Source organism: Rhinoraja longicauda, chromosome 29 (genome assembly GCF_053455715.1).
Source record: "Rhinoraja longicauda isolate Sanriku21f chromosome 29, sRhiLon1.1, whole genome shotgun sequence".
NCBI classification, from domain to species: Eukaryota; Metazoa; Chordata; class Chondrichthyes; order Rajiformes; family Arhynchobatidae; genus Rhinoraja; species Rhinoraja longicauda.
In genome coordinates this window covers 1209980-1222079 of record NC_135981.1, presented here as the reverse complement: position 1 = coordinate 1222079, position 12100 = coordinate 1209980, and the positions used below count along the sequence as shown (strand labels likewise).

General features: G+C 53.4%; 1 protein-coding gene across 1 annotated transcript in view; it reads left to right on the top strand.

The window, feature by feature from the left end:
* Nucleotides 1-7075: 7075 nt before the first annotated feature.
* LOC144607715 (cytosolic 5'-nucleotidase 3-like) overlaps nt 7076-12100 on the top strand; it is a 19643-nt gene continuing 14618 nt past the window's right edge. Inside the window, 3 exon segments of the mRNA XM_078424741.1 lie at nt 7076-7206; nt 9882-9980; nt 10923-10992. Of these exon segments, the coding sequence (XP_078280867.1) occupies nt 7204-7206; nt 9882-9980; nt 10923-10992 (172 nt within the window). The 5' untranslated portion in view covers nt 7076-7203.

Genomic DNA, 12100 nt, shown 5'->3' with positions numbered 1-12100 from the left:
ATCAACCACCAGATTGTTGTTAAAAACTCGGCTATTTCACCATCGTCACTCCTCGGGGGAAGAAATCTGCCAACGCTTTTGACTGTGGAAGATAGAGACAAAAAGCTGAAGTAATTCAGCGGGTCAGGCAGCATCTCTGGAGAAAAGGAATAGACGACGTTTGGGGTCGAGACCCTTCTTCATGTCGCTGAGTTACTCCAGCATTTTGTGTTTTATCTTCGGTGTAAACCAGCATCTGCAGTTCCTTCTTGCACATTCTTTGACTCCAGATCTAACTGTCAATGTGGTTGTTCCTCCTGTCGAGTGGAAGAAGGGAGGGGCAGACGAGATGGGTGAGAGAGTGACGGAGGGGTGGATGAGTTGGGTACAAGAGGAGAGAGTGAGGTGAGTGGGTGGGTAGATGGGAGGGTGGAGGAAGGGGGGTTGAGATGGGATAGGTTCATGGAAGGTGGGAGATAGTCACAAAAAGCTGGAGTAACTCAGCGGGTCAGACAGCATCTCTGGAGAATAGGAATAGGTGATGTTTTGGGTTGAAACATCACCTGTTCCTTTTCTGCAGAGAAGCAGCCTAACCCGCTGAGTTACTCCAGCTTTTTGAGTCTATCTTCAGTTTAAACCAGCATCTGCAGTTCCTTCCTACATGTGGTAAGTAGGTGGGAGACTTAGGAATACCCCAATGCATTTTAGGAAAAGAGGAAGTGCAACGAGACCAGGATGTCCTTGTGCACCAGTCACTGAAAGTAAGCAAGCAGGTACAGCAGGCAGTGAAGAAAGCCAATGGCATGTTGGCCTTCATAATGAGAGGAGTTGAGTATAGGAGCAAAGAAGTCCTTCTGCAGTTGTCCTGGTGAGTCCGCACCTGGAGTACTGTGTGCAGTTTTTGTCTCCTAAATTGAGGAAGGACATTCTTGCTATTGAGGGAGTGCAGCGTAGGTTCACCAGGTTAATTCCCGGGATGGCGGGACTGTCATATGAGGAAAAAATGGAGCAACTGGGCTTGTATTCACTTGAATTTAGAAGAATAAGAGGGGATCTTATAGAAACATATAAAATTATTAAAGGATTGGATACGTTAGATGCAAGAAACATGTTCCGGATGTTGGGGGAGTCCAGAACCAGGGGCTACAGTTTAAGAATAAGGGGAGACCATTTTGAACTGAGATGAGAAAAAACTTTTTCATTCAGAGAGTTGTGAATCTGTGGAATTCTCTGCCTCAGAAGGCAGTGGAGGCCAATTCTCTGAATGCATTCAAGAGAGAGCTAGATTGGGCACTTAAGGATAGCGGAGTCAGGGGGTATGCGGAGAAGGCAGGAACGGGGTACTGATTGAGAATGATCAGCCATGATCACATTGAATGGTGGTGCTGGCTCGAAGGGCCGAATGGCCTCCTCCTGCACCTATTGTCTTTTGTCTATTGTTACTCCAGCACTCTGTGAAACGTCACCTATCCATGTTCTCCACAGATGCTGCCTGACCCGCTGAGTTACTCCAGCACTCTGTGAAACGTCTCCTATCCATGTTCTCCAGAGATGCTGCCTGACTCGCTGAGTTACTCCAGCACTCTGTGTCCATCTTCAAGATATGGAGCAACTTCTCTTTCTCAACGGGGAACTGGCACAGAAGAGACGAAGCCTTGGGCAGATCTGCTATTGAATGGTGGGGTAGGCTGATGGGTTGAGTGGCCACTCCTGCTCCTGGATTCTCACACACTGACTGCCCCTTTCCTCTCTAAAGAGTTCTCTCTTTTCCTGCTTACACTTAACTTGCTTGATGTATAAGCAAGTTAAGTGTAAGCAGGAAAAGAGAGAACTCTTTAGAGAGGAAAGGGGCAATCAGTGTGTGAGAATCCAGGAGCAGGACTCCGCTATCCTTAAGACCTCTATTTAGCATTCAGAGAACTGCCCTCCACTGCCTTCTGAGGCAGAGAATTCCACAGATTTACAACTCTCTGACTAAAAAAGTTTTTCCTCATCTCCGTTCCAAATAGCCTACCCCTTATTCTTAATCTGTGGCCCCTGGTTCTGGACTCCCCCAACATTGGGAGCATGTTTCCTGCCTCTAACATGTCCAACCCCTTAATAATCTTATATGTTTCAATAAGATCCTCTCTCATCCTTCTAAATTCCAGTGTATATAAGCCTAGTCGCTCCAGTCTTTCAACATATGACAGTCCCGCCATTCCGGGAATTAACCTAGTAAACCTAAGCTGCACACCCTCAATAGCAAAAATATCCTTCCTCAAATTTGGAGACCCAAACTGCACACAGTACTCCAGGTGCGGTCTCACTAGGGTCCCATACAACTGCAGAAGGACCTCTTTGCTCCTATACTCAACTCCTCTTGTTATGAAGGCCAACATTCCATTGGCTTGCTTCACTGCCTGCTGTACCTGCATGCTTCCTTTTAATAATCTGCCTTCCTATTCTTTCCACCAAAGTGGATAACCATACACTTATCCACATTAAACTGCATCTGCCATGCATCCGCCCACTCTCACAGCCTGTCCAAGTCACCCTGTAACCTCATAGCATCTTCCTCATAGTTCACACTACCACCCAGCTTTGTGTCATTTGCAAATTTGCTAATGTTACTTTTAATCCCTTCATCCAAGTCATTAATGTATATTGTAAATAGCTGCGGTCCCAGCACCGAGCCTTGCGGTATCCCACTAGTCACTGCCTGCCATTCTGAAAGAGACCCATTTATCCCCACTCTTTGCTTTCTGTCTGCCAACCAATTTTCTATCCATATCAGTACCCTACCCCCAATACCATGTGCTCTCATTTTGCACACTAATCTCCTATGTGAGACCTTGACGAAGGCTTTCTGAAAGTCAAGGTACACTACATCCACCGGCTCTCCCCTGTCCATTTTCCTAGTTACATCCTCAAAAGATTCCAGAAGATCCCAGAAGAGTCACCAGGTCTGGCAGCATCTCTGGAGAAAAACGATGGGCGATGTTTCAGGTCGGGAGTCCTCTTCAGTCACCATCCTTTTTCTCCAGAGATGCTGCCTGACCCACTGAGTTACTCCAGCACTCTGTGAAACATCACCGATCCATGTTCTCCAGAGATGCTGCCTGACCCGCTGAGTTACTCCAGCACTTTGTGTCTATTTTTGGTATATACCAGCATCATTTCTACACATGTTTACAACATGACGATTGCAGACTTTAAAGTGCACGGCTGCTGTGTGCATTGGGGAAGAGACTCTGACTGGCACTTTGAGATCTTTTCTGACTCTGGTGAGGTGTCAGGTAACTGGAGGACAGGGAATGCGGTAACTTTATACAAGAGGGCCACAGTGAAGCACCGGGCAGTGACCGGCCAGAGTCTGAATCAGTGCCAGAGAGATTATTGGAAATAATTCTCAGGGTAGGATTATTCCGCACACTAGGATTAATCGAGCAAAGTGCGGCCAAATCAGTCTGACTAATTTGATTGGATTTTTTGAAGCAGTAACTGTGTCGACTACATCCGTGTAGTTGATGTAGTGAGGTCTGAAGAAGCATTTCAACTCGAAACGTCACCTATCCATGTTCTCCAGAGATGCTGCCTGACCCACTGAGTTACTCCAGCACTCTGTGAAACGTCACCTATCCATGTTCTCCAGAGATGCTGCCTGACCCGCTGAGTTACTCCAGCACTCTGTGTCTATCCTTGATGTGACCAACATGGACTCAGTGAGGCCATTGGCAAAGTGCCACATGGAGGATTGGTACAAACCCAGGACCACTTGATAAACTTTTATACACACTGGACTTGTTTTTGTTGTCTATTTTACAAAGTACTGTGTTTACACATCTGTTGTGCTGCTGCAAGTAAGAGTTTCATTGTTCTGTTTCAGGAGCTATAACAATAAAACACACTTGACTCATAATAATAATACATTTTATTTATATAGCGCTTTTCATATACTCAAAGACGCTTTACAGAGATTTTGAGAACATAGGGGACATGAATAAATAGATAAATAAGTAAATAAATAAATGAACAGAGAAAGGAGACAGAAAGTGAGGTGACCTTCAGTGGTTGAAGGCAGTACTGAACAGATGAGACTTCAGCGATGTTTTGAATGTGGTGAGTGTGGGGGAGTCTCTAACGGTTTGGGGTAGTGAGTTCCATAGGGTGGGAGCAGTGATGGAGAAAGCCCTGTCCCCCCAGGATCTGAGTTTAGTCCGGATGTGGGGGGATAGGAGATTGGCAGCGGCAGAGCGGAGGGTGCAGGTGGGAGTGTGCCTGTGGAGGAGGTCGGTCAGGTAGGATGGGGCCAGGTTATGGAGGGCTTTGTAGGTTATGAGGAGGATTTTGTACTGGATTCTCTGGGGGATGGGGAGCCAGTGGAGTTTATAAAGGACGGGGGTGATATGGTCACGGATCGAGGTGTGTGTGAGTAGACGGGCAGCGGAGTTTTGACTCATGGCCCTGGAAGTGGGTTGGGTGGAGGAGGTGGAGGGTGATGGTGGCGGGTTGTTGTGATGGGAAGCCTCTGGTCATCTGGTCATCTACTAGTGTAGATGGGGCATGTTGGCTGGTGTGGGCAAGTTGGGCCGAAGGGCCTGTATCCATGCTGTATTACTCTATGGCTCTATGAGCTGGGCCTGGGCCTGTGAAGGGCCTGTTTCTACACTGTATCACTCTATGGCTCATGGCCCTGGAAGTGGGTTGGGTGGAGGAGGTGGAGGGTGATGGTGGCGGGAAGCCTCTGCTCGGTGGAGGAGGGCCGGGATTGGTGTTGGAACACCACTGTTAATATTAACAATGTAGATGTGATTTCGGGGGTAGAGGCGTCTGTGGATGTCGCTGTGTGCGGTTGATGGTGAGGAGGGGAGTCTGGAGCTTCATGGTGATCGAGATGAGCGGCGTAGCGCACTGGTGGATGGAATTTAGGGCTGAAGACTGAGTCATAGAGTCACAGAGTGATACAGCCTGGAAACAGGCCCTTCATAGAGTGATAGTGTGGAAAAAGGCCCTTCATAGGCCTAGGCCCAGCTCATAGAGCCACAGAGTGATACAGTGTGGAAACAGGCCCTTCATAGAGTCAGAGAATGATACAATGTGGAAACAGGCCCTTCAGCCCAACTTGCCCACACCGACCAACATGCCCCAGCTACACTAGTCCCACCTGCCCGCGTTTGGCCCATATCCCTCCACACCTGTCTAAATCTTTCTTAACATTGCGATAAAACCTACCTCCTCTGGCAGCTGGTTTCATACACCCACCACCCTTTACATGATACAGTTACCCTTCAGGTTCCTCTATAAATCTTTCCCCCTTCATTTTAAACCTATGTCCTTTGATTCGCGATTTCCCGACTCTGGGCAAAAGACGTTGTGCTTTTACGTTGTGATGTGTTTTGGGAATAAAGCTGGAACGTGCAAAATGAATGGCAGGAAGCACAATAGAGGAGAGTTTAGTTTATTGTCACGTGTTCTGAGGTACAGTGAAAAGCTTTTGTTGCGTGCTAACCAGACAGCAGAAAGACAACACATGATTACAATCGAGCCGTCCACAGTGTACAGATGCATAATAAAGGGAATAATATACAGTTCAAGATAAAGTCTCGTAAAGTCCAATTAAAGATAGTCCAAGGGTCTCCAATGAGGCAGATTGGGGGGGGGGGGGGGGTCAGGACATCGCTCCCGAGTTGGTGATGGGATGGTTCAGTTGCCTGATAACAGCTGAATCTGGAGCTGTGCGTTTTCATATTTCTGTACCTCTTGCCTGATGGGAGAGGGAATGAGAAGCACTGGCACGTGTCCTTGATGCTGCTGGCCTTGCTGAGGCAGCATGAAGTGGAGATGGAGTCTTAAGTTTAGAGGTTCTAGGTGCGACCCATCTACCCAACCCTTCACGGTCATTCAATCATGACTGATCTCTCTTTCCCTCTCAACCCCATTCCCCTGCCTTCTCCTCATAACTCCTGACACACTTACTAATGAAGAATCTACCAATCTCAATGTCAATGGAAGGGAGGTTGGTTTGAGTGAGGGTCTGGGTTATGTCCACATCGCCCTTCAATGTCTGGCACCTTGCTGTACAAGGGTGAGGTTCCCTGAGGCAGCAGCACGTCGGTGAGACAATAGGCAACAGGTGCAGGAGGAGGCCATTCGGCTCCTCGAGCCAGCACCGCCATTCACCGTGATCATAGCTGATCATCCACAATCAGTACCCCGTTCCTGCCTTCTCCCCATACCTCCTGACTCCGCTATCATTAAGAGCTCTATCTAACTCTCTCTGAAAGCATCCAGAGAATTGGCCTCTACTGCCTTCCGAGGCAGAGAATTCCACATATTTACATCTCTGAGTGAAAAGGTTTTTCCTCATCTCCGTTCTAAATGGCCGACCTCTTATTCTTAAACCGTGGCCCCTGGCGAGGACAGAAGCCAGCAGGGTCGTCTTCATTTGCCAGGGCGCGGAATGGAGGAGCAGGGGGTTGTGGAGCACTTGTTTCATTCATGAAATCACCGCAGCAGCATTGTGAGCAGTTCAGCCGCCGCACTGTGGGGAGGGGAAATCAAGTCATTTGAGGGGGAGGGGGAGGGGGAGGGGGAGAAGGAAGAGAGCGAAGGGGAGAGGGGAGGGGAGGGGGGGAGAGGAGAAGGGGAGGGGAGAGAGGGAGGGGAGGGGGAAGGGGAAGGGGAGGGGGGGAAAGGGAGGGGAGGGGGAGAGGGAGCGGAGGGGGATGGAGGAGGGGAAGGGAGGGGAGTGGAGACCGAGAGGGGAGGTGAGGTGGGGAAGGAACGGGAGGGGAGAGTGTGGGTGAGGAGAAGGGAAGGGGGAGAGAGGGAAGGGGGAGAGAGGGGGGGGGAGAGGGGAGGGGGAGAGAGGGGAGGGGAGGAGGGAGAGGGAGGGGATGGGGGGACGGGGATAGAGGAGGGGAGGGGAGCTGGGGAAGGGGAGGGAACGGGAGAGGAGAGTGGGGGTGAGAAGGGAAGGGGAGAGGGGGGAGAAGGGAGGGGAGGGGGAGAAGGGAGGGGAGGGGGAGGGGGAGCGGAGAGACGGGGTGAGAAGGGAGGGGGGATGGGAGGGGAGAGGAGAGAAGGGGTGAGAAGGGAAGGGAGGCAGGGGAGGGGGAGGAGGAGCGGAGCGGGGACAGCAAGGGATTGAGGGCAGAACGTCTCCGCTCCTCCCCCCGCTGCTCCGCGGCGCGCAGTCCGTTTGGAGCGGGGACGGGAGCGGACGGTGGCGGCGGCGGCAGGATGGTGAGTGATCGGCGGGCAGCGCCGAGTCCCGGCCCCGGGAAACCGCAGGTGCGGCGGGGAGCGCGGGTTTGCACCCCGGGTCCCGGCCCCTCTCCCGGCCCCGGCCGCTCCAGCCCCCGGTCTCCGGTCCCCGGGCGGCGGCGGGTCCTGCGGGCCGGGGGCGGCCACGGACACGGTGAGCGCCGCTTGTCAAGGTCAGCGCCGCTTCTGGCGCCGCACTAACGGTGCGCACCCGCACCTCCTCGCACCCAGACCCCGCAAACTGGCCGGAGGGAGCGCCGCAATCCGCGGTGGACAGAGGTGAGGGAGCGCCGCGCTGTGGAACAGGTGGTACTGAGGGAGCGCCGCGCTGTGGGAGGGGCGGGGGTGAGGGAGCGCCGCAATCCCCGGTGGACAGAGGTGAGGGAGCGCCGCGCTGTGGAACAGGTGGTACAGAGGGAGCGCCGTGCTGTGGGAGGGGCGGGGGTGAGGGAGCGCCGCAGTGTGGGGGGGGGAGCGGTGGTGAGGGAGCGCCGTGCTGTGGGAGGGGCGGGGGTGAGGGAGCGCCGCGCTGTGGGAAGGGCGGGGGTCAGGGAGCGCCGCAGTGTGGGGGGGGGGGGGGGGAGCGGGGGTGAGGGAGCGCCGTGATGTTGGAGTGGGTGTGGTGTTAGCGGGGAGCCGCTCATCTCTGGGGTCCCGGGCGCTCCCCCCGCTGCAGGACATGTACTTGGTCACAGAGTGATACAGCGTGGAAACAGGCCCTTCGGCCCATCTCGCCTACACCGGCCAACATGTCCCAGCTACACTAGTCCCACCTGCCTGCGCTAGGTCCATATCCCTCCAAACCTGTCCTATCCATGCACCTGTCCAAATGTTTCTTAAATGTTGGGATAGTCCCAGCCTCAACTACCTCCTCTGGCAGCTTGTTCCGTACACGCACCACCCTCTGTGTGAAAAGGTTACCCCTCAGGCTCCTATTAAATCTTTCCCCCCTCACCTTGAACCTATGTTCTCTGGTCCTCGATTCCCCTACTCTGGGCAAGAGACTCTGTGCATTTACCCGATCATGATTTTGTACCCCTCTATAAGATCACCCCTCATCCTCCTGCGCTCCAAGGAACAGAGACCCAGCCTGCTCAACCTCTCCCTGTAGCTCACACCCTCTAGTCCTGGCAACGTCCGCGTCAATCTTCTCTGAGCCTTTTCCAGCTTGACAACATCACGCTGCGCATCGTCGCGATCTATTCCTGTCATGTCCTCTGACAAACCCCAGTGCAGGGGGCGCGGGCTGGAGTGGTGGGTGGGGGTGGGGGGGGGGGGGGGGGTTGGGGTGCAGGGTGGGTGAGATGGGGTGAGGGGGGAGCCGGCTGCGTGATCCACGTGTAGCCGGTGCGTTGCAGCAGAGCGGCTCCATAAACAAACCATGACCTTGCGCTGTCATTCACCAATGAACTCAGGCACTTTGCGGCAGCTGTGTGTACAACGGGAGAGGGGTGGAGAGAGAGAGAGAGGGGGGGAGTAGGTCGAGGAGGGGAGGAGTGGGTGAGGATAGGGAGGGGTGGGGTGGGTAGAGGAGAGGGGAGGGGAGGAGGGGTGGGGCGGGTGGAGGAGAGGCGAGGAGGGGAGGGGTGGGGTGGGGAGAGGAGGGGAGGGGTGTGGTGGGTAGAGGAGAGGGGAGGGGAGGAGGGGTGGGGCGGGTGGAGTAGGGGAGGGGAGGGGAGGGGTGGGGTGGGTAGAGGAGAGGGAAGGGGAGGCAAGGAGCGGTGGGGCGGGTGGAGGAGGGGAGGGGAGGGGAGGGGAGGGGAGGGGAGGGGAGGGGAGGGGAGGGGAGGGGAGGGGAGGGGAGGGGAGGGGAGGGGAGGGGAGGGGAGGGGAGGGGAGGGGAGAGGAGGGGAGCGAGTACATGTCAGGGTTTGTGTCCCCCTCACTCTCAGCTCACCACGTGTCTGTGGTCTGTGAATCTTTAGTTTGCTCTTTCCTTTTTAATGCAATTTCTTTACTCCACGCGTCATAAATCACGGGGCAGGGGAGCACAGGAACAGGCCCTTCGGCCCACATGCTCCATGTTGACCATGATGCCAAAATATACTGGTCCCATCTGCCTGCATGTGATCCATGTCCCTGCGTATCCACGGGCCTAACTAAAAGCCTCTTAAACACCACTATGTATCTGCCTCCCCCCCCCCCGCAGCGCGTTCCAAAACTTGGCACCTCTTGCATGCGGGCTGAGTGGACTATTTCTGTACAATTTGCTAATCGGGGGTGTGCTTTGGTCGGGCATTACTACTGGACTGGTTGCCAACTTCCTCACTCCCAAATACGGGACAAGGTGACGTCACCGCCCCGCGCCCCACGTGACCTCACCCAGCCAGTGGCCGCCATTGGTGGAGCGGCAGCACGTGTCCGCTGGCTGGGTGAGATCACGTGGGGCGCGGGGCGGTGACGTCACCCTTTGTCCCGTATTTGGGAGTGAGGAAGTTGGCAACCGTACAAATACGGGACCGGGCGGTCCCGTATGGGAGAAACTAATTTACCCCAAAATACGGGATGTCCCGGCTAATGCGGGACAGTTGGCAACCCCAGCACGATTGGACCGTTGGAATGGGGCATTCCTTGGATCCACAGTTATCTAGTCAGTGGCTTTATTCGCGGGTTAGACGCAACATTTCCAGGCCAACGTTCCCTTTTCCTTGCAGATACCGGAGTTGGGGAAAAGCACAGTGCGTATTCGACAACCAGAGCGCGTCCAACAAATCATCTCGTCCCTCCGTGATGGGGGAGCCACGAAACTGCAGGTGTGTGTGGAGGTGGGGCCAGTCCTCTGTTAACCCTCTCCTCCCCCCACACTGTCAGCCGTCTCACCACCGCATGTCGTAAGAACTTCAGGTAGAAACATAGACAATAGGTGCAGGAGGAGGCCATTCGGTCCTTTGAACCAGCACTGCCATTCAATATGATCGTGGCTGATCATCCACAATCAGTACCCCGTTCCTGCTTTCTCCCCATATCCTTTTATTTCCTTTAGCCCCAAGAGCTAAATCTAACTCTCTCCTGAAAACATCCAGTGAATTGGCCTCCACTGCCTTCTGTGGCAGAGAATTCTGCAGATTCACAACTCTCTGGGTGAAAAAGTTTTTCCTCATCTCAGTCTTAAATGGCCTACCCCTTATTCTGAAACTGTGACCCCTGGTTCTGGACTCCCCCAACATCGGGAACATTTTTCTTACATCTAACTTGTCCAATCCTTTAAGAATTTAATGTGTTTCTCTTAGATCCCCTCTCGTCTTTCGAAAATCCAGTTAATACAAGCCCAGTCGACCCATTCTTTCATCCGATGTATGTGCCCTTGTAGCTCGAGTTAAAGTCCTGAGGCAACTCTTTAGACTAGAGAGATACAGCGCGAAACAGGCCCTTCAGCCCACTGAGTCCGCGCCGACCAGCGACCACCCCGTACACTAACACTATCCTACACACACTCGGACAGTTTACAATTTTTACTATAACCAATTAACCTACAAACCTGCACGTCTTTGGAGTGTGAGAGGAAACCGGAGCACCCGGAGAAAACCCACGCGGTCAGAGGGAGAACGTATGAACTCCGTTACGACGGCACCCGTAGTCACGATGGAACCCAGGTCTCTGGCGCTGTAAGGCAACAATAGCACTTCGCCACCGTGCTGTACACAACACTGTACTGGTTTGTGTTCTGTGCTGACTGGATGCTTTCTCTGTTCCAGATCGTTACAGATTTCGACATGACCATAACCCGGTTTGCCCACAACGGTAAAAGGATCCCGACGTGCCACTGTGCGTACCTGTCTACTGCCGCGGTTAGGGGGGGGGAGGGGGGGAGTGGGGGAGGGGTAGGGGGAGGAGGAGGGGGAGGGGGAGGGGGAGGGGGAGGGGGGGCTAGCCCAGGGGTGGGGAGTGGGCCAAGGCTCACACATAGCAGGGGATGTTTGATGGCACCATGTGATGGCACCAGCTTCACCCTGTATCTAACCCGCCTGTCCATGGCCTCAGAGAGGGGGGAGGTGGGGGAGGGGGAGGGGTGGGTAGGGGGTGGGGGGGAGGTGGGGGAAGGGGGAGGTGGGGGGGGGGGTGGGAGGTGAGGGGGGTGCTGGGACAGTGTAGCGGATGCTCCACTCTGGTTCATCAAGGTTTTGCTTTGGATTTTATTTCCAGGTTTCATTCCTCGCCCTCATTTTGTGTGTTTTGCTTTGTTTAAAAATAGCTTTCTCAGAACAGCTGATATAGATCTTAGATAGTTACATTGTTCCTGGCATTCAGATGGCAGTCCAATCCCTTTTGAACCAAATGGACCCATGCCTCCAATGGACACTGTCCAGGGGCGTGGAGGTAAGGTTGAGTTTCGTTTCGTTTATTGTCACGTGTACTGAGGTACAGCGAAAGGCCTTTTTGTTGCGCGCTAACCAGTCAGCGGTAAGACTATGCATGATTACATTCAAAGATAGACATAAAATGCTGGAGTACCTCAGCAGGTCAGGCATCTCTGGAGAAAGGAGTAGACGATGTTTCGGGTTGAAGACCCTCCTTCAGACCCTTAGAGTCAAGCTGTCCACAGTGTTCAGATACAGGGTAAAAAGAATAACGTTTAGTGCAAGATAAAGTCCGATTAAAGATAGTCCGAGGGTCTCAAATGAGATAGATGGGAGGTCAGGACTGCTCTCTAGTTGGTGAGAGGACGGATCAGTTGCCTGATAACAGACGGGAAGAAACTGTTCCTGAATCTGGAGTGTACGTTTTCACACTTCTGTACCTCTTGCCCGATGGGAGAGGGGAGAAGAGGGAGTGACCGGGGTGAGACTGGTCCTTGGTTATGCTGTTGGCCTTGCCGAGGCAGCGTGAGGTGTCGATGCAATTACCAAGGTGGTGGATAGGCTAGTGGGCGAAG